The 19729-nt window shown below is 46.3% G+C and overlaps 1 protein-coding gene across 16 annotated transcripts in view; it reads right to left on the bottom strand.

Annotated features, from left to right (window-relative positions):
• The window catches only part of LOC144115879 (uncharacterized), a 116901-nt gene that overhangs the window by 80621 nt on the left and 16551 nt on the right, over positions 1-19729 (bottom strand). For all 16 annotated transcript variants that reach the window (XM_077650480.1, XM_077650479.1, XM_077650478.1 and 13 more), the window contains 5 exons: positions 18303-18369; positions 17258-17310; positions 9607-9738; positions 3998-4035; positions 3585-3663 (listed from right to left, as the gene is read on the bottom strand). In XM_077650480.1, coding sequence (XP_077506606.1) covers positions 3585-3663; positions 3998-4035; positions 9607-9738; positions 17258-17310; positions 18303-18321 — 321 coding nt within the window. In that variant the 5' untranslated portion in view covers positions 18322-18369. The remainder of the gene's footprint in view (positions 1-3584; positions 3664-3997; positions 4036-9606; positions 9739-17257; positions 17311-18302; positions 18370-19729) is intronic.

The raw sequence follows: 19729 nt of genomic DNA, 5'->3' as shown, positions 1-19729 counted from the left end.
AAGCACAACTTTGGCGCAAATAGAGGCGCAAATCGTCGCCAACAAGAGAAATTTTCCGCGAGGTAAAATCAGTGACATTTTTAAGCCGATTTCATCTCAATAAAGTGATTTTTTTGCACTTTACATATTTTTCGGACTGTTCATTATTCGGACCATTTTTCAGGTCCCTTCGAGTCCGAAAAATCGGTCGGCGACTGTAAAAAAAACAAAACCTCAGTAGACATCACTTTTTTGTTTCTTCTGAACCACACCGTGATATTTGCTATGCATCCTTAGTGATAAAAATCTCCTGAACCCCCTAGGTTCTAAGCTTTTGACAAAGGCTGCACAAGGAGTTTAACATCTCACAGTGACACATGGGCTATGAGGGATGCTGCAGTGGAGGGCTCCGGAATAATTTGGCTTGTTTGAACTTATACATGACAGTGCAGGTAGAAGTAAATTTTGCACGACGCACATGAATCAACTAGAAGCACAGAGCTGAATGCAAATGAGTGATAAGTACCAAATCCTTTTTTGGATGGTTAACACTTTCCTGCCCACGCCTATGCCCATCGATAGCCCGCTTTCGATGGCTGCAAGTTCGTATTTACGTGCTTTCGAAGCGTTTACGGACATGCTGCGCCATCTAGTACGTAATAAAGGAACTATTCTTTCAGTTTCAGTTTTTTGTTTCACGTTTTCGCCGCGCGGGGGTTTGAAACGACGCTCCGAAGTCGGGTGACGCTCCTTCGTTGTGTCCGTGATGGCGTCAACATCACGCGCTTCTGCTCTGCGCAAACAGCGCGCTTCCATCGATCCCGATGCATCTGCGAGCGATGTTTTTGAAAATGAAAGCAGCAGCGACTCGGAGGACAACTTCGGATCGTCGGATTTTAGCACTGAAAGTGAAAGTGTGTCGATCCAGCCTGGTACGTCCACAGGCATCCGTCGGTAAGTTTCGGTTTCTCCGAATCGTTTCGCTGCGCTCCCACGCTGATCTGTAGATATCCTCCGTGTGCTGAAGGTCAGATTTCTTATCTGCAGGGTGGCAACGTCTTTTGGGAGGGACCATTTGCCGGCAGCTGCGCAGAGTGTCGTGTTTTCTCCTGCACGACGGCCAGGCCTCGACCTCGGCATCGCGCTCCGGAGTGGCGCTAGGCGGTTATCCAGAGCCGTTGATTTCTTTCTTCTTTTTTCACTGGTGAAATCATCTGAGAGATATGCGACAATACAAATAAATATGCCTGGATGCATATTCTTGAAAAACCAACTTACGGCGAGAGAGATGGGTCCTGGAGAGAAGTAACTCCGGATAAAATGCAGAAGTTCATCGGACTGCTAATCTACATGGGTATCGTGCAAGTCCCACGTCTGCACTCATATTGGAACACGGGGAGATTGTTCGCAGGCCTTGTACCACCGAAAGTGATGCCGAGAAGGCGATTCAAGGCATTACTGGCATTCTTGAGCGTGACGGACCCAGAGAAGACCACTGCTGCAACCCACGGGAAGCTTCACCGCGTATCTTCTCTGATAAAACACATTAACATTTCGTCTCCGCAGTTTTTTGAGCCGCATCGGTACCTGTCCGTTGACGAGAGGATGTTGAAGTCGAAAGGTTGTTCTGGAATTCGGCAGAATATGAGGGATAAAGTAAAAAAATGGGGGTATAAATTGTGGGTTCTGGCTGATTCAAAAACTGGCTACACGGTTCAATTCAATGTATATGCTGGAAAGTGAGAAGCGCCCAGTGCACGTGGTTTGGCATTTGATGTTGTGACGCGGCTGTGTGAGAACTACCTTGATCAGGGATACTTAATTTTTTTGGACAACTTTTACACATCAACATCTTAGTTCATCCGTCTACTGGAATTCAAGACACTAGCTTGCGGAACAACCCGAAAAGATCGCTGTGGTTTTCCCAGCGATCAAAAGGACACAAAATGGGAAAAAAAAGCAGGAAGAGGAGATGTTCAATGGCTGCGGGACAAGGACGTGTTGTATCTGCAATGGAAGGATAAGCGGGTTGTCCACATGATGTCGACAACGCACACAGCAAACGACTATGTTCTTGCGAAACGAAGAAAAAAAGTTGAGAACAAATGGACCGAAGTCTCAATCAGAAAGCCGCAACTCATAGACGACTATAATGTGGGCATGCTGGGAGTCGACAAATCGGACGAGCTTATCGGTTCCTACAACGTCCTCATGAAGTGCGTGCGCTGGTGGAAGACCCTGTTCTTCCATTGTATAGACATCGCTGTAGTGAACAGTTTTATACTATTTGATGAGCACCGCTGACAGCATCCAGAGGTGGCAGAACTGTCAAGAATCTCGCGCTTCGACCAGTTCGCCTTCCGACTAGAACTGATTGAGCAGCTGCTGGGACTTGATGAGAGACATTCTGTAGACCCCGCCGTTCCTCTAGTTGTTCCACCAGGCGGTGCACCCCAAGGTCTTCAGCACAAGCCAAAAAAAATGGAGCGTTATAGGAACTGTAAGCTGTGCTACGAAGACAGAAAAGTTGAACAGAAAACAAATGTCTTCTGTGAGACCTGTGCTACCAATTTGTTTCACTACGTCGAGAAACTGTTTTGCCCGTTGGCATGACGCGCACCATGTCTAACGTTTTTTTTCCCGCTCAATAAGTTCTGGACATAGAAAGCTGCAATTTTGTGAAACATCATACAGATGTATCCTCAACAAAATGTATATACTGAAATTTTTTTATATTTTGTGTGTATAAAGAAATGTTGATGTTTTTGTATATTTTGTCCAGTATTGTTTGAAATTTTTGTGCAATTTTGTTTTTTAAATATTTTCTCCAATAAACATGTTCACTGAGACTAACACCATTAAAAAGACAATTTCCTCTTCTCAACAATGATACTATTTCCTTGAGTATCAAGCATGTTTTGTTGAAGGAACAAAAATATTTCCTATACCACCCAATAACCACTACTTTTCCCATGGGCAGGAAAGTGTTAAAGACACATATGGCACTTTCTGGCTAACCAGACATAACAGTGATTCTACTATACTATCTCCTCCACACACACAAAGTGAGGCTGCTACGGAAGCAGTAAACAAGCAAAACTGAATGAAAGCAGCACTAGTTGCTAAAACCTGCCTAAAATATAGCTGTAGTAAGTAACAGGCGAGAAAAACAGAGCCTCCAAACAGCGCTATACCTATTAGAGCGCTAAAATATCAACGAAATATGCCAGCCTTCAAAGCAAAATTTTCTGGAAGGGAGCATAAATGCAGGCACAACATGCAGTATTCCCATCGTGTCAGCCAGACGTGCGCTGAGGGAAAGAGGGTGGCCCGCACACATGCATTTGGCATCACTGCACAGAGAATCAATGGCAGGTTGATGAGCCAATTAGCCCCTATGTGCAGATTAAGTACTCCAGTAACCTTACGTGCAGATTAAGTATTCCAGTAACCTTATGCAGTGCACTTAACATTGCTGAAGAATTAAAAAGTCTCAAAGAGTCAAACAAGATTTGGCCGGGCAAAACAGACAGTGCAAATAGCAACAGGTTCTGGAAGCCTTGGAAAAGCACAAGATAAGATAGGAAAGATCAGGCACCACTCACCTTGACTAAAAGTGGCTGCCGCTTGAATGGCCTGCACTGCTTGGTACTGCTGGGCTTCAGCCACTCATCATCACTGCACCTGCTCACAGAGTTGCCATTTTTATAAAAAAATTTCATGAAAGAGAAGAAACACACAACCATACACCAAGTGCTACCACAGTTGCTACCACAGTTCTTCTTTGATTATACAGTAAGTAGCTGTTATCAGCATTCGGTGCTAGAAAATTGGGCAAAAAATTTAAGAGCTGGCATTTCTCTACTTCGCAGAGCCCTATATCTGGTAGGATTTAACAAGTACTAAAGTACTAAAGTTTTGCAAGCATGGGTCACTAAGAATGGCACTCAAGTTTAGTCAAGCCTTATATAGATGAGCCACAGTGGACAAAGCAAAACCCCCATTGACTACTACTCACTCTGGTGATGATGCTAGATGGGTTCCCATTAGTGCACTCTGCAAGAAAAAAAGAAACAGCAGCTAAGTGTGGGCCTCAGCCAGTATTTATGTCAAGATGGATAAAAATATCTAGGGACAAACAATTACAACGATAGCGAGCAATGCAGCCACCGCAACTCACTAGTACATCAAGCAAATACAAATCAGTTTTTCTGACGATTAGAACAAATTGTTGCCTGAGCTGTACTACCTAGACACTACTTCTACACAATGGGCAAAAAGATGACATATCCCGGGAAAACCTGAAGGCCTTGTTGTACTGTCACACGCCTTGTGATCAAAGAGGGATGCATCAGAGCACAGACCCATGATAACATCTCTGTTCAGCTACATTTATTCACTTTTTTTTTCAAGCCCGGTGAAAATGCTGAGTGTCCAAGGAATGGCACCACGCATACTATAGCAGAATTTAAATTAAAAATGCACTATTCCAGTACAAAATTTGGAAAAAAAAAAATTGGTTTTTGAGGAAAGGAAATGCCACAGTAACTGTCTCCCATCTGTGGGCAGCCAAACCACACCAAAGGAAGGGAGGAAGGAGGGAGTGAAAGAAGAAAGAGAGAAAGAGGTGCTGTAGTGGAAGGCTTCAGGATAATTTCAACCACCTGGGGATATTTAATGAGTATTGACATCATTTTGCCTGCATCAAAATGTGGCCCTGACCCATTTTATGCCTGTCTTTATGCACAAATCCCCGTGGCTGGTTTGCAAAGGCTACCACAGGAAAGCATTCCATAATGAAGTGAGTTAGTGAACTGGCTCATTTATTCTCTGGAAACAATTCTCAGGTAAACCAGTAGTACCAGTTAGTCAAAATTAAACATCTTTTAAAAAGTTTAACATCAGTCAGCACAAACTATGTAATACTTTCTGCCACAATATGCTTGCTTCACTGCTTCATTCAGAACAGGAAGAACTTAAAGGAGTAGAGGTTCAAAATTTTAGTTCTGTGTTCTTTCTTTGGAATGATCTGCAGCATATCAGAAAATGTGGATAGCTGCATAGACTACACCAGCAAGTGGCAAATAATTTAGAATTTAATTTTTCTCTCATGCTGTTTTGGTTTCAGCAGTCAAACAGTGGTTGTGACTTATCAGATGATTTGAGGTCACATGAGGCATACAAAACCCTGCAGTATGGTCACTGCTTTCATTTTAATCAACACCAACTCTTACGTAATCCTACCCAAGAGTTAGAATCACAAAAAAAAATGAACAAGCAATGATTATACCGCAGTTTTTGCATGACTCATGTGACTTCAAATCGTCTGTTACATCACAGCAGTCATTCGGCTGTTAAAACCGAAACCAAAATGGCACCAGAAGAAAAAAAAAATCAATTAAACATCCTTCAGCTGGCAGAGGTGAATTCCACATTGTGACTCATTTATACTAGAGTCTTGCGCACCATTCCACAGAAAAAACATTCATCTAAATATTCGGTGTCTACTCATTACGGCATAAGAGCTTTCAGAATATCGCAGCTAACACACCCCCGATGCTACATTATTTTACTTTCAGCCCCTTGCAGTAGTCACTGGAAAGGCTTTTCAAGATCTCAAAAACTGCTGCTCACAAACTGCTTGCCTTTCTCCGCTGCTAATCTCTCAGGCCTCTATCAAAAAGACACATCTAATAAGTGGAACCTCACTATTATGTTTAAAAAAAATGCAACAGAAAACATTTCGTCCAGAAAAATGCACGATTCAAAGCCACTAAGATTAGTGACTCGAGAATTAAGTACAAATGCTGACACTTCCACTCCCTAAAAATTTTGGACGGCGTTTGTTTGGGACAGATTTCAAGAGCTTCTTCTCCAAAGCTTGCAGACTTCTATCCATATTTACACAGTCTTTAAATGAAATAAACTTCACAACAGAACAAGCCCGGCGATTGCAAAGGCAAAAGCAGGCTAGACCTCTCTTATTCATCTCACTTTTAGACACTTCGCCCCCTCACACCAATGCACTGCAGAAAAGCTATCGCAGTGGATGACTGCCTGTGGGCTTCTGCTCTTGATGCCTCATACCCCCAGCCTGCTCCTTTGTTAGCACACCACCTGCTGGTCTTGCTAAATACACCATACAATTGGAATTTGGTGAAATTATGAACTTTAGTTGCCAGAAGATCGTGCTATCAAACAACATATTAACTGCAAAAGAAAAAACAGTAACTTTACGGGAGACTTCCATTGCTTGTGATTATGATTGTAGGAGACAGTATGACACAGGAATGCATGGACAAGCTTCTAGCACTGAATGAATACAAAATGAAATTTTTAAAAAACCCTACCGCTTCCGCCACCCTCCAGCATACCAGGAAGAACGAACTGGATGCATCAGAACTACCATACAAAAAAGGCACTTCCCAGAAAATGGCATATTTTAGGAGAAATACAGAACCAATTAGCTCTTTTATTTGGTAAGCCAGGTTTCAGCAGCATGACCTAACCACCTATATATCCACACACTAGTCCAAAGAGTACTGTATTATCTCTGAAGCTATTTCGTGACTACAGAAAAAAAAATACAGCAGCCACAGGCCCAGAGTAATGCTTACAACAAAACATGACAACATGAAAACAAGTAAAAGTGTATCAAGTATGAATAAAGCTAAAAGGAAACAAATTGCATATTGTAAATTGCTAATTGTTTCCTTCCTGCTTTATTCACACTTGAGACACTTTTACTTGCCTTCAAGCTATCATGTTCTGATTAAACAATGCACAATATTCCAAAAATCAGTGTTAAAGTATGTCGGGATACTAATAAGAGTTGTTTAAATGTACATGATTAAGCCGACAGACAACCCCTAGTTTTTCATTTACCAAAAACAAAGCTGCCTGAAAACTAAGAACTTTCTTTATTTTTCTATTTAAAATGGTGCACAAGATGTAAGTTAACAATGATCCCCATGTGGAATTTGCTTCTGTACGGTAAATAATCTAAAATTGAATTTTTTATCTGACGCAGATTTGGTTTTAGTTTCAACAGCTGAAGTGCATATATTACATCACACGTGTGGTTAAGGCTCCGTGAGGCATAAAAACCATAATATACAGTCGAGCCCACTTATAACAATCCTGACAATCACGCGGATTCCATTTGTTGTATCCAAAGTTCACAATAAGTGGACTTGCCCTAATACAGCCAACAAATACAGTCGGACTTAAGCGGTGTTTATTTCTTTAAGGAAGCATGTTGTGCACATCTGTTTCTTCTAAGCAGACCTTATCAAGCCACTTTTTAAGTTCTCCGGCGAAGTCATGTGCTCCTGTCTGAGACCCCTGCTACGGATGAGTTCCTTTAGGGACGTAATAATACCTATAGCGATTGAGGCGCTCATGGTAGCTGGTGTTAGGCTGGACGCTCTTCTCCAGTCAACGACAAAGTTGGAAGGATGCAGTGGGGAAGCTCCCGCAGTGCGTGTGCGCGCAAAAGGTACAGTATGTATGTAACGCGCTGGAGCAGTTCACTGGGCTCCAAATAAAGCGACACTTCACCACAGCTACTATAAGTTCTTGCAACAACCTTCGCGCAGAGGTAGAGCCGCATAGACCTAAAAATCAGGTGGGAACAAGCACTTTATCAAAAAACTCTCGGCTATTGTCTGATTTAAGTTTTCATTGATTGAAGTGCACTGCCCCACTGCTCTACACTAGTGCGATGCAGACTGTCTGTCGCTCTGTCTCTGCACACGGCAGCAGCGCTGAAGGTGGAGTTTCGATTGGACAGGCGACGCACTCGACGTGACCGAGTGGGCCAGCAAGACATGCCTCTTATTCAAACTTCTCAAATTGCTGCCATCGGATGATCACCAGCTGTGTGCTGTAGTTTCGCTTTCGGAGCTGCCACTGTATCACACTTACCACATGCTTCTGCTTGCCCAGCCAGCACACACACAGCAATTAAACAACTTGTAGCCTGTCGGGATGCCCTTGGCAGACAGCTAAGTGCAGTTTCAATTCCGCCATTAAATTTTTTTTTGGGGGGGGGGGGGCATATTCTTCAACACAAACTGGGAGACGCATTTCCGCAACTGCACTGGAGGGAAGTGCACCTTTTCGACTACAGGGGCGCATTTACAGTCCCTCTTTGTTCGTTATAACCGAGTGGTGCGGCCATGCTTGTTAGTTTTATCTGAAATGAAGCCCCGTAGCCCTAGTACATATATTGACAGTAGCTCCCCCCTCGTTTTTAATAAGCAAGCGTTCCTTTCAACTTCAGCCATTATAAAAGGACTCCACTGTAATTGCAGCTTCGTAATTTTACATCGCTCCTACTCTTGTGCATCCTGCCCCAGGAGCGGGAATGACAGTAAGGAAACATACAGCGAATATTTTACGTTTTTGCGTCCCTCAAGTGACCACATACTACATGTGATGCCATAGACACAGTTCAGATGTCGAAAACAGAACACAACTAGATACAGCACACTCCCGTTAAGACGAACTCAGTTAAGACGAATTCTCGGATAAGATGAACAATGCGAAATCATTTGGTTGGCTTCCCATAAGATTCAAGGAGAAAAAGATCCACTTAACACGAACTGTTTCGAGCATGCTTCCATTGACACAAACTTTCGCAGCGGCCCCGAGCAATGGCGCTTAAGGGGTGTCTGCACGGCACTGTCGAACAAAGAGAAACAATATAAAACGCTTCCACGCAAGAAAGCGTGTGCTCACAAGATAGCTTCCACGCAAGTTCTCGCAATTGTGCGGGGAAGCTGTCATGCAGGAAACTTTTCTTGCTGATGCTGGAGAGGCAGGGCACCTAAAGGCACGGCAGGCTAAAAGCGCATAAGCGCGGAGTGTACCCACTCACTGACTTAGGGCTTAAACAATTGGGAGCCAAATTTTCAACTAACACTGCATCACATCAAGCGCTTTCGTTGCGCAGAGGCTGCCAGATAATGGCATCGCATGGAAGACAGATATGATGCACCTGCTCGTAGAGTTAATAACAGCTACACTGAGGAAGTAGAAAAATAAGAGAACGGCACATGGCTTCCCAGCGGGGCACTTTAAGAGTGCTCAATCAAGACAGGAAGAAAAAAACAAAGAGCGGTAGCTGTGGAAGAGAGAGAGCAAAAAAGAGATGGCGAAAAAAGAAAACTAGACCAATGCTATTTTCAAATAGGATAACATGACTTTTGTTTCATGTCCTCACTGCTGATACTATATATTCCACATGCAATTATCCCCTCGCTGCAATATTCATTTTTTTCTTTCATGTAACTTACACTTGGGTGCACCTAGCATGCTCACATATTTTTTTGCAGCACTTCTGTTACAATGAACTTGTGATAAGATGAACAAATTTTCTGGTCACTTAAGGTTCATCTCAAACAGAGTTGGCTATACTAAGAGAAAAAAATGGAATTATTTATGAGGAGTGTAAAAATTATACAAAGCAAACCATGTTTAGTAACGTTGTAAACATCATTGTAAAGAATACAAAACCAAAATCAGGTATCCTTACTTCTTTAACACTAACTTAAAGAGAACAATTTAAATTGAACACTATTAGTGAACGACTACATAAAGAAAAAGAAAAATAATTAAAATTACCCTCCGGTCCCAATATATGTGTTCTTGGCCCTCAATCGGCAATGCTAGGACAGCTGGCTGTGCTGGAACAAACTGACTTTTCCTCACAGCTTCCTCCCTTTGCGCTGTCTCCTTGGATGCTGCCACAACCCTCTGCATGGCATAACACAACACAGCATAAACATAATAAAAAGGAGAAAAGCTGCATTTTTTCCTGGTCACTCCTTCAAACACACTCACATCTGCATGCCTTTAAGTTCAAGCACATAGCTGAAAGAAGTAACAAAATCAACCAGCCGGCCTCAATGCTAGTCAGTAAATGTTACCACACCACCTCTGACCAACTGGAAAATTAGCTGGCCTAGGCAGCTTTCGCTCAAGATTTACTCGATAGCCAGCGCTGCATTGCAGCATAAGTTCAACCACACCCACTGCTGTAAATCTACATTGTTGCAAGATGGCACCATGTTTAACCAAACTAGAATTAAAACACATCATTGTCACAGATGCCCAAAGCGAGGAAATTTACTCAAAACATGAAGCCCACACTAACTGTAGTGGGTAGGCTGTTATGTCAGCCACTGCAAGAACAAACAATGTCCCACGTGCCGAGCAAGGACGTAAATATGTTACTCAAGCACCTGCACGAACCAAACGAAGCTCGTGAAGGAAATTCAGGCTGATCAGTATTGCATCAACAACTCCCACATAAATTTCTGCTGTAGTCATTAACAAATTACTTTACTGAAAAGAAAGCAAATATGCCCTGTTGCAAAGCATGGAACTATGGCAAACATCTTGAATGTCTTTTGCTAAAAGCATTTTCAAGTTCACTGCCCCTGCCCAACTACTTTGCTGCTGCCCTAATAGCCCAGAGTAATGATGGCCCCAGATTTCCATGCGGACGTACATTTCTAGGCTGCTCCCACCCATCGCAAACAAACTGTCTGCTCAAAGACTTTACAGCATCGTTATGCAGAACACCGCGCACCAAATACTCTTTTCGGTGCACAATGCACCCGCACATGAGTCAACACTGGAAAATAAATGAAGTTCCACAGTAGCACATATCTACAATGCTCATGGCCAGAGCAGCTGCATAAAGGGTATATTTACAGACCTCTTGTAATGTTTAGGCATTACATGAGACCATCCCAATAGACACCCTTTAGAAACCAGGCACCACCCCCCAAAAAAAATGTATCAGTGTCCACCACACTTTGAAGTCTTGACTCTTGCAGTCTGATTTGGGACACACACAATTTGACTGAAGTACTCTAAGGTACCTATCAAAAAGTCTTGCCTTAGAAAACTGCCATGAAATAGGGTAAAGAAATATGAAATTTGTGTTGATGCACAGACCACCTCTGTGGGGCAAGTTTTCTTTTTATAGTAAAAGCTATTACATGTAGCCCTCCTAGGAAAATTCAGTAGACCATCAACATCCGGTCATGTAACCCTTGCATGACCAGTTATGTGACGGTGATGGATTAACTGTTACGTGTCATCACATGACTAGCGCCAGGCATGTGACTGTGCTTGCTGCGATCACTAGGTAGCCCAAAGTCTGCAGGTATTAGACTTGACTGTAGGCCTCAGGCATTAGGAAAAGATAACAAGGGCATGGTGACAGCTTTCATAGAGTTAAGAGCGTAAACAGAGAGAGCAGAGTGTAAGAGTGTAAACACTTGGAAATTTTTTTTTCTGTCTCATTAAATGTGCAACCGTGATCAGCTGCCTGCTCATCCTATACTTTCTACTTCACTGAAGTGGCACCGGTGGAGATGAAAAACGCAATGCATTCAGTGCCAACCAGAAAAATCACTGCTTACCGGACAACAGTACTTCAGGAAGCTGATGTGCCAAGTGCTAGACACACATTAGCAATGAATGCAAAATTCACAGCCATAGGCGCTGTCAGTGGCATGTACAAAAAAATCTGAAAGGGACATTTAAGCGCCGCCTTAAGGGTGTGATGAGATAGCATTAATGAGTTAACCAATACATTCAAAATTGGACATTTACTTTACATTCATAGATCGCTGGAAGTCCCCATACCACTCCTGGTGCAGCGGTAAAGTGATGCGCCACTGCCTGGCGATGGCAGGTGCTGCCACTGTACTGGTGCGGCTCGTGAGACCCAGATGCTCTTTCTGAGTAACCTCTCGCAACCAATCATTAATTTACTGCCACCTGCCATGGTGGGCAGTTTGTTCACAATGCGGTGGGCAGGTTGTGGTGTGCCACAAGGTCACGTGACCTAGTTGGCCCACCTGCCACATAACATAGGTGGCCCACCTAGGTTGTTTCTTTGGGGATTTTTTCATTTATTTTTCAGCCAGCAATGCAGATGCCGTTGCTACCATTGCTGCCGGCTCTCCTGTGTGACGTTCCCACCTGTCGGGGGTCAGTCACAGAATCTACGGGTCCTGCTGAAGCGAGGAGAAATGAGCCAACAAGGCGGTAACCCGGCAAAACTATTTATTCTTCTCTGCCTGAAGGCGAAACTGGTGGTCCGCTCACCGCTGGGTTTCATGAGCCTCTGGTTGTAGGTCCGGCAGATCGGGGCTCCACTCCAATCGTCTCGCGTCGGCGGGCCGCGGCTGCTTCGGCTCTCCCGGGGTCTGCCTCTCTTCCCGGCATCTCTCGGCTGGCGGTGCTGTGACGGGTCGAGGCCATAGGACTCTTGGGCGTTTCGGCTGGTGGTGCTGTGACGGGTCGAGGCCATAGGACTCTTGGGCGTTTCGGCTGGCGGTCAGTTTGCTACGGACGCTGAGGTCCGGCTTCGCTGACTATAGACCAGCACGATATCTTGCGTCCGTTCGCCTCGCCCGTCTCTGCTCGACTTCTTTCCTTTGTCTCCCTGTCCCCGCCGCGTCTCTCCGGAGAATCCCTTTCTCTCTCTCTCTCTCTGGGTGATCTTCGCCCAACGGTTTTTCGTCGTTGCTGCTCACACAGCCGATCAAAGGCACCCGCCAAACTTCTAGGAATCCGCGGCTGTTACGACGGGAAGGCCGATGGCGCCGTTGGGGATGGGTCGAAGGGGATCAGGTGTCCCTAGGAGGGCGACGCTTCTCTGCAGTCAGTCCGTCTGGTGCCAGCCGCCGACCTCCTCCGCCACCTCGAGCCATTACGCAGCCCGTCGTGTCCGCTGCTAGTAAGGTCGCCTGTCGGCCTGCACACACAAACGCACAAACGAACCCGTCTTCGCGCGCAGGAGGGGGGGGGGGGGGGAAGCACGGCGCAAACCGCAGGGAAGACTGCGGTTGCGTAGGGCACCACGCGCAGCCTCTCCTCTTTAGCCGTCTGGCGGTCTTTGCACATCTGTCTTCTGCATCGCCTGCCGCCGTCTTCGCTGACATGTCTGGGTCGATAAATTTGAAGGCAGGGAAAATGTCTTGGGCACTGGTCGCCGGGTTATTTCTTTTCAGCAATGCCGGGGCCTCCCGTATGCGGCCCTTCACAACCCCCTCTTCTTACAAAGAAATTTTCTACGAAAATTTTACATTCACGTCACTCTCACAGCACACTGTTCGTAACAGAGTTCTCAACTCCATCTTTCATAGCACCACGTTATGAACGGGCCAGTAACTCCATCAGGCAGATCAAATTAATATGACCAAACAAAACAACAAATCCAGGTCCGCTCTTTTTGTAAATCACCAGTCATTCACGCATGACAGCTCAGAGACAAAATTTAGCTACTAAGACGAGAATGTGTAGCCAGTCAGTCATTCTCATTGTTCAATGGTCGCAGCAACTCACAGACCCCCCTAACGTCATGCTGCCCACGAAAATGTTACGTCAGATCAGGAGGTGGTCCTTGCAATTCTTTCACCCTCGGTGTCTTTCCCCACTGGCAGCTTCTACAGTGTTCTGCCACATCCTGTCTCAGTCCATGCCAGAAATAGCCTTTGCTAATTGCCCGACGGGTCTTTTGAAAGCCTAAATGTCCTCCGCCTTCCATATCATGGCATAACCTCACAACTTCCCTTCTCATTTGCAAATGGACAACAGCTCTGTCTGCGGCCCCGTGCACTTTGTCTCTGTAACGGAGTACACCACAAGAGTCCAAATGATAAAAACCCGACTCTTTCCCTTCTGAGCTGTTGCACACGTTTATCAATTTTAGGACAGACGGATCTTTCCTTTGCTCCTTGTACAGGCGGGTTCGCTCACTCGCAGGGGGAACATCGATTACTCTGGTGTCCGCCGCGCTGCTAAGCGCATCTGCATGGCGATTGCTCTCCCTTGCCTCGCTCAGCCGTTCTGCTTTGCCCGCGCATAGGCTCACTACCGCTTCTGAACGCCCTCGCTCATGATGGCCGTCAGTAGAGGTTCTATTTCTTTCCTCAACAGCTTCACGGCTGCCCTCGCCTTCTTCCGTACGCCGCCCATAACAGGCCGTGTGATCTGGAATGCGCCCGCTCGATACCCGACGCATACGACAACAACGTGAGGTATGCCCGGACCTGCCGCACGAAAAGCACACGCCTGATTCGACGCGTCGATTGAATTTTCCCGTCTGCCTAGATGGAGGCTCTTCACGTATCCGAATGCGCTTTACGTGCAGCTTCTCCAGCCGATCTAGACGTTCACTAAGCTCACTCATCTCTTCCCCGCTTTCTACATGTCGGACAATAGCGGTGTTCGTGCGGGTCGCTTCCTCTAACAGCTCTTCTCTAGACGCTACCTCCACCGCCTCTTCGAATGTCTTGGGATCATGTGACAGAGAAAATCTCCTCACCGGATCGCGGAGCCCATTCAGGAAAATAGAGGTCAGCTGTTCCTTAAGGATTTCGCGTCTCACTTCACTTTTCGACGCCTCATCGCCATCAACGTCCCCGAAGGCCTCCACCCCGAGCTTACGCAGTCGGCTCGCGAACGAGCGCACATTCTCACCAGCGTTCTGCCTTGCGCTCAGAAACTTCTCAAACTTCCTGTACGCCGGCTCAGTATCAAATCGTTTCAGCGCGAGCGCTTTAAACGATCTATACGAAGTCACGCCGGCCACCTCCTCATCCAACCACGCAAAGTCTAGAGCCGCCCCGACCATCTTACACCGCGCCATCCCGATTGTTTCTCCTGCCATCCGCCCAGATTACCAACCTGCTCTAAAATTTGGAGAAAATCCCTTAATTTGGGACCGTTGTCGCCCCCCGTGAACGATGGAATCACAGCTCCCAACAGCATCTGATTTGCTCCTATCACTCCTTCGTGAAGACTCGGTGATTCCTGCAGCGACATGTTGGCCCCTTTCTCCTCGGGTACGAGGGTGAATGGTCTCGCACCACAACTTCAGCAAAATCCCACCGCTGCCACCACTTGTGACGTTCCCACCTGTCGGGGGTCAGTCACAGAATCTACGGGTCCTGCTGAAGCGAGGAGAAATGAGCCAACAAGGCGGTAACCCGGCAAAACTATTTATTCTTCTCTGCCTGAAGGCGAAACTGGTGGTCCGCTCACCGCTGGGTTTCATGAGCCTCTGGTTGTAGGTCCGGCAGATCGGGGCTCCACTCCAATCGTCTCGCGTCGGCGGGCCGCGCTGCTTCGGCTTTCCCGGGGTCTGCCTCTCTTCCCGGCATCTCTCGGCTGGCGGTGCTGTGACGGGTCGAGGCCATAGGACTCTTGGGCGTTTCGGCTGGCGGTGCTGTGACGGGTCGAGGCCATAGGACTCTTGGGCGTTTCGGCTGGCGGTCAGTTTGCTACGGACGCTGAGGTCCGGCTTCGCTGACTATAGACCAGCACGATATCTTGCGTCCGTTCGCCTCGCCCGTCTCTGCTCGACTTCTTTCCTTTGTCTCCCGTCCCCGCCGCGTCTCTCCGGAGAATCCCTTTCTCTCTCTCTCTCTGGGTGATCTTCGCCCAACGGTTTTTCGTCGTCGCTGCTCACACAGCCGATCAAAGGCACCCGCCAAACTTCTAGGAATCCGCGGCTGTTACGACGGTAAGGCCGATGGCGCCGTTGGGGATGGGTCGAAGGGGATCAGGTGTCCCTAGGAGGGCGACGCTTCTCTGCAGTCAGTCCGTCTGGTGCCAGCCGCCGACCTCCTCCGCCACCTCGAGCCATTACGCAGCCCGTCGTGTCCGCTGCTAGTAAGGTCGCCTGTCGGCCTGCACACACAAATGCACAAACGAACCCGTCTTCGCGCGCCGGAGGGGGGGGGGAAGCACGGCGCAAACCGCAGGGAAGACTGCGGTTGCGTAGGGCACCGCGCGCAGCCTCTCCTCTTTAGCCGTCTGGCGGTCTTTGCACATCTGTCTTCTGCATCGCCTGCCGCCGTCTTCGCTGACATGTCTGGGTCGATAAATTTGAAGGCAGGGAAAATGTCTTGGGCACTGGTCACCGGGTTAGTTCTTTTCAGCAATGCCGGGGCCTCCCGTATGCGGCCCTTCACACCTGCAACACAGGCTCCTTATCTCTACTGCATTAAAACTAGCAAACCCCGAGTGAGTGAAAAAAAACTACCAATGCTATGTACGGTCAACCTGTCTACAGCACTTGAATGGTGCATTGAGTACACTTGTGTCCTTTATGAATGGCCTAGAGCTTGAAACCTTACCTTGTTGCGCGTGCACATTCCCATGGACAGTGTTGAACACCGCACATCTTTAGAAGCTATATCGAGCCTGTTGGGCAACAGTGATTGTCATAAATGTACAAACAAGTGCAACGTCTAAGCGCTCTAGACAAGTGTGTGGAGTGTGCACCAATTTTCAATGCAATCTTGAGAGGTCAGAACAATGTGCATAAAACAAACCTGGACTCCATGAGAGAGCAATGGCTGAAAGCTACATAAATCGTCTTGGACACACATACAAAAGTGCGAACCATTCAAGGTTAGCAGCTAGCAGCCTTAGCAGTCCCCTCAGTACAGCGCAAGCACCAGACTACATCACAAGGATCCCCTCCCACAAGAAGAAACTTGTTCCCTTTTTCTAGCATGCGCGGCAGTCAAGAAGGGGGCTTCCTGACCCACAGGAGTGACGAAGCTGAGTAGCCGCGGCCATGGTAGCTATGTGACACCTGAAAGAATCCAACTAATAGCCATATCTTAACTGGCATACACAGGAGCATGAAACAGAGGGAACAAGCATGAAGAAGTCACCGGAAAGGGCTCGCCAACTTTCGCATGTCATTGTGGGTTCTCTGCTGCATGTAGAAGTTTATTAATTGGCCCAGGCGTACATAACAACACAATGCAGCGACTGAGAGAGTTTATGTACTCTTCTCAGAAGGTGCTTAAGAGCCGCTTTAACATGAGCAAGACTTGAACACCCTGCAGGAAACAAATGTTGAATGTGTAAAGTATATCAACATGGTAAAAGAAGCTTTGCAGGTGTTTACAACATTTTCAAAGTACTGCATGCCTGTACTTAGAAAGAATAATAAATAATACTTGAATAATAAATTTTTAAAATCCAGTCAAGCATTATTCAGCTTGCAACATATACCATCTCCGAAAGTGTTAACTGAGCCTCACTAGCATACAAATAATGGCTTTGCAGACAAATTTACAGTACTAAAAGTCATTTTTGTACACTTGAATGAGTAAAAAGGTTAAATTACACTGTCAAACGTTACAACTACTCCAAAGGCCAAGTAATGCAAGAGAGGATTAACGGAAAGTTACAAAACCTAAATAGCTAACGTTAGTTTGTCATTACTCACCAACAACTCCACCTTCTGCTCGTCTGTCATGTCTTCTTCCCACAGTCCCAGAGCTGCAACGATCAGCAGAGCAGTTAGTGCTAAGCTCATGAGAAGTTTAGGAGACATAACCTGAACAGTGCCGGAATGTATTTATTTCACTTGCACCTTGGTAGTACTAGACCAGTGTCACAAACCATATTTTCGCCACAGAATGTGAACCAGAATCTACCTACCAGAATCTATCTACCAGAATGTGAACACCAATCACACCACTACGCAGACAAAAAAAAAAGTCTTTATCCCAAAATCATTCAAAGTGCTCAGAAGGCTTTAAGCTTGGCTACAGCACACCATACAGATGGGCACCCTTTAAAAGTATGTGACAGATAAAAGCTTTTATTTGCACTTTTGCGAAGAAATATGCACTATGTGACAAATCTCAGATCATCCCTTGCAGCTTCCCCCCTAAATGCATGCACACAATGGAAACACAGCATGCAGTATATACTCAAGAACAGGGAGACAATGCTTCCTCAGCCCAAAATTATCAAAGGACAGAAAGAAACCCTCAAGCCTTGTATGTGCCATAGTTTAGTTCTGCCCACTGGCTCACTGTATATTGCTTCTTTGCCCAGGCATACACACCACGACTAACAGTGTGGGCCGCAATCCGGCACAATGTGAACCAGGTGCATGCTTTTATTACTGACTTCCTTCCAGGGCCCCTTAACACCAAAAAAATGCAAACATTTTCAGCAAGTAACAGGCCTGCAGAGTGATGTTGACTGGTGGATGGCACAATTCACAACATCTTCACAATATCAGTTATGAAAGAAAGCATACATTTTCGCTTCCAAGGAATAGAGCAGGGTGAAATTCCGTTCAAGCCACTTGTAGCTGGTTTCAAAGCGACAGAAACCATACTCCCCAATTTTATTACGGTACAACGAAAGCAGTCTGAACAACTGGACACCATTGTTTCATTAAGGACGTTTGCAATGCAGTAACGGTGAAATAGACTAGGCGAGAATTCCTCTTGCATTGCTTTGCCAAAAGAACTCACCCTGGAGTTCTTCATCCATGCGAGAGTCTTCCTGCTCAGGAGAGGACTGCACAGTAACTGTTGCAAGCTGCAACAGACAACATTCACATAAATAATTATTCCACCTTTCAAAGTTGTGATGATTATCAATCAGCCAGTATTTTCAGTGTGTTCTGATAATTGGTGCAGATTTTTAAACCAGCCCAGCAATGAGTCAGATTAGCTTCAACCAACATAAAATCACCACAACATTATGCAACAACTGTAAAGAAACAAGGAAACAAAGAAGCAGAAACAGCAGTTCCCCGGAAAGAAGCGCCAAGCTTGGGTAAAGCGCTACAAAGCAGAAACAGACGGCAACAGAAACCTGGGCGCCCTTGGAGACACCCGAACGGCGGCGCCCCAAAGAGAGCGGACAAAAGACCATCAACAGCCCGGCGCCTTTAATTGGCAGCGATATAGGGGAGAGCCGTGCGGTCGGCTACGGACGGCGCTTCAGCTACACGCCCGCAAGCGGTCTCCTTCCCGAATGAACTCCAGATGTCAAACACGGCGCAAGTGTGGGGTGGGGACGCGACCACCAAACCATGTGCACGTGCCAGTGAGAAAGAAAAACTGCTTCATGGTCATTGAGGGTGAAAAAGCGTGTGGACGGGGCCAGTGCGAAAAGAACAGTCGTCGGAAGAAGACGTGTGTAATGCCTCTTGAATATAGCCAATGTTTTGTTATCGTTAAACAGCTTTGTCCCTGTGTGATTTTTCTGCTGTTATTCGAACCCCAGAAGTTTTAAAGTTCAGAGTTGTAGCATTATCGCTAGATTTAAAAGAAGCTACTACATATACATTACATGGTGCCGAAACCCGGGATGAGGAGACAGCGGTGAAAACCGAAGGACCACGAGGGACTCCAAAGACTGAGCTGAAGAAACGACAACATGGAAAAGCTCAAGGCCAAGAGGAGAAGTCGACGAGGGCAGAACACCATCATAATCAACGAGGCCACAGCTGCTGCAGACAGCCGACATTCATCAACTGACAGCTCTGCTGCACAGACTACAAGTAAGCAACGATGAACTGCGGAAGTTAAACGACGACTTGGAGGACCATATACCAGAGGAAGTTTTCGAGACCGAATTCACCGAGGCCATCGAATACGATGACCGGGCCTTGAACACAATCGGTCTACTCAAGGCTCGGATAGCAGCTTCACAACCGACAACGCCTGCAGTACACAGCGCCGAATCGACGCAAGCGTCGCTGCCGACACCTAGGCACAGTGGCATAAAGCTCCCGAAGCTGCATCTAGAATCATTCAACGGTGAGCTTGCCAATTGGCAGACTTTTTGGGAATGCTTCAGCGAGACGGTGCATGAAAATCGGAGCTTGTCAAAGCTGGAGAAGTTACATTACTTAAAGAGCCTCCTAACCGGGCCCGCCTCGTCGGCAATA

Source organism: Amblyomma americanum, chromosome 1 (genome assembly GCF_052857255.1).
Source record: "Amblyomma americanum isolate KBUSLIRL-KWMA chromosome 1, ASM5285725v1, whole genome shotgun sequence".
Taxonomy (NCBI): domain Eukaryota; kingdom Metazoa; phylum Arthropoda; class Arachnida; order Ixodida; family Ixodidae; genus Amblyomma; species Amblyomma americanum.
This window is presented reverse-complemented; position numbering and strand designations above follow the sequence as displayed.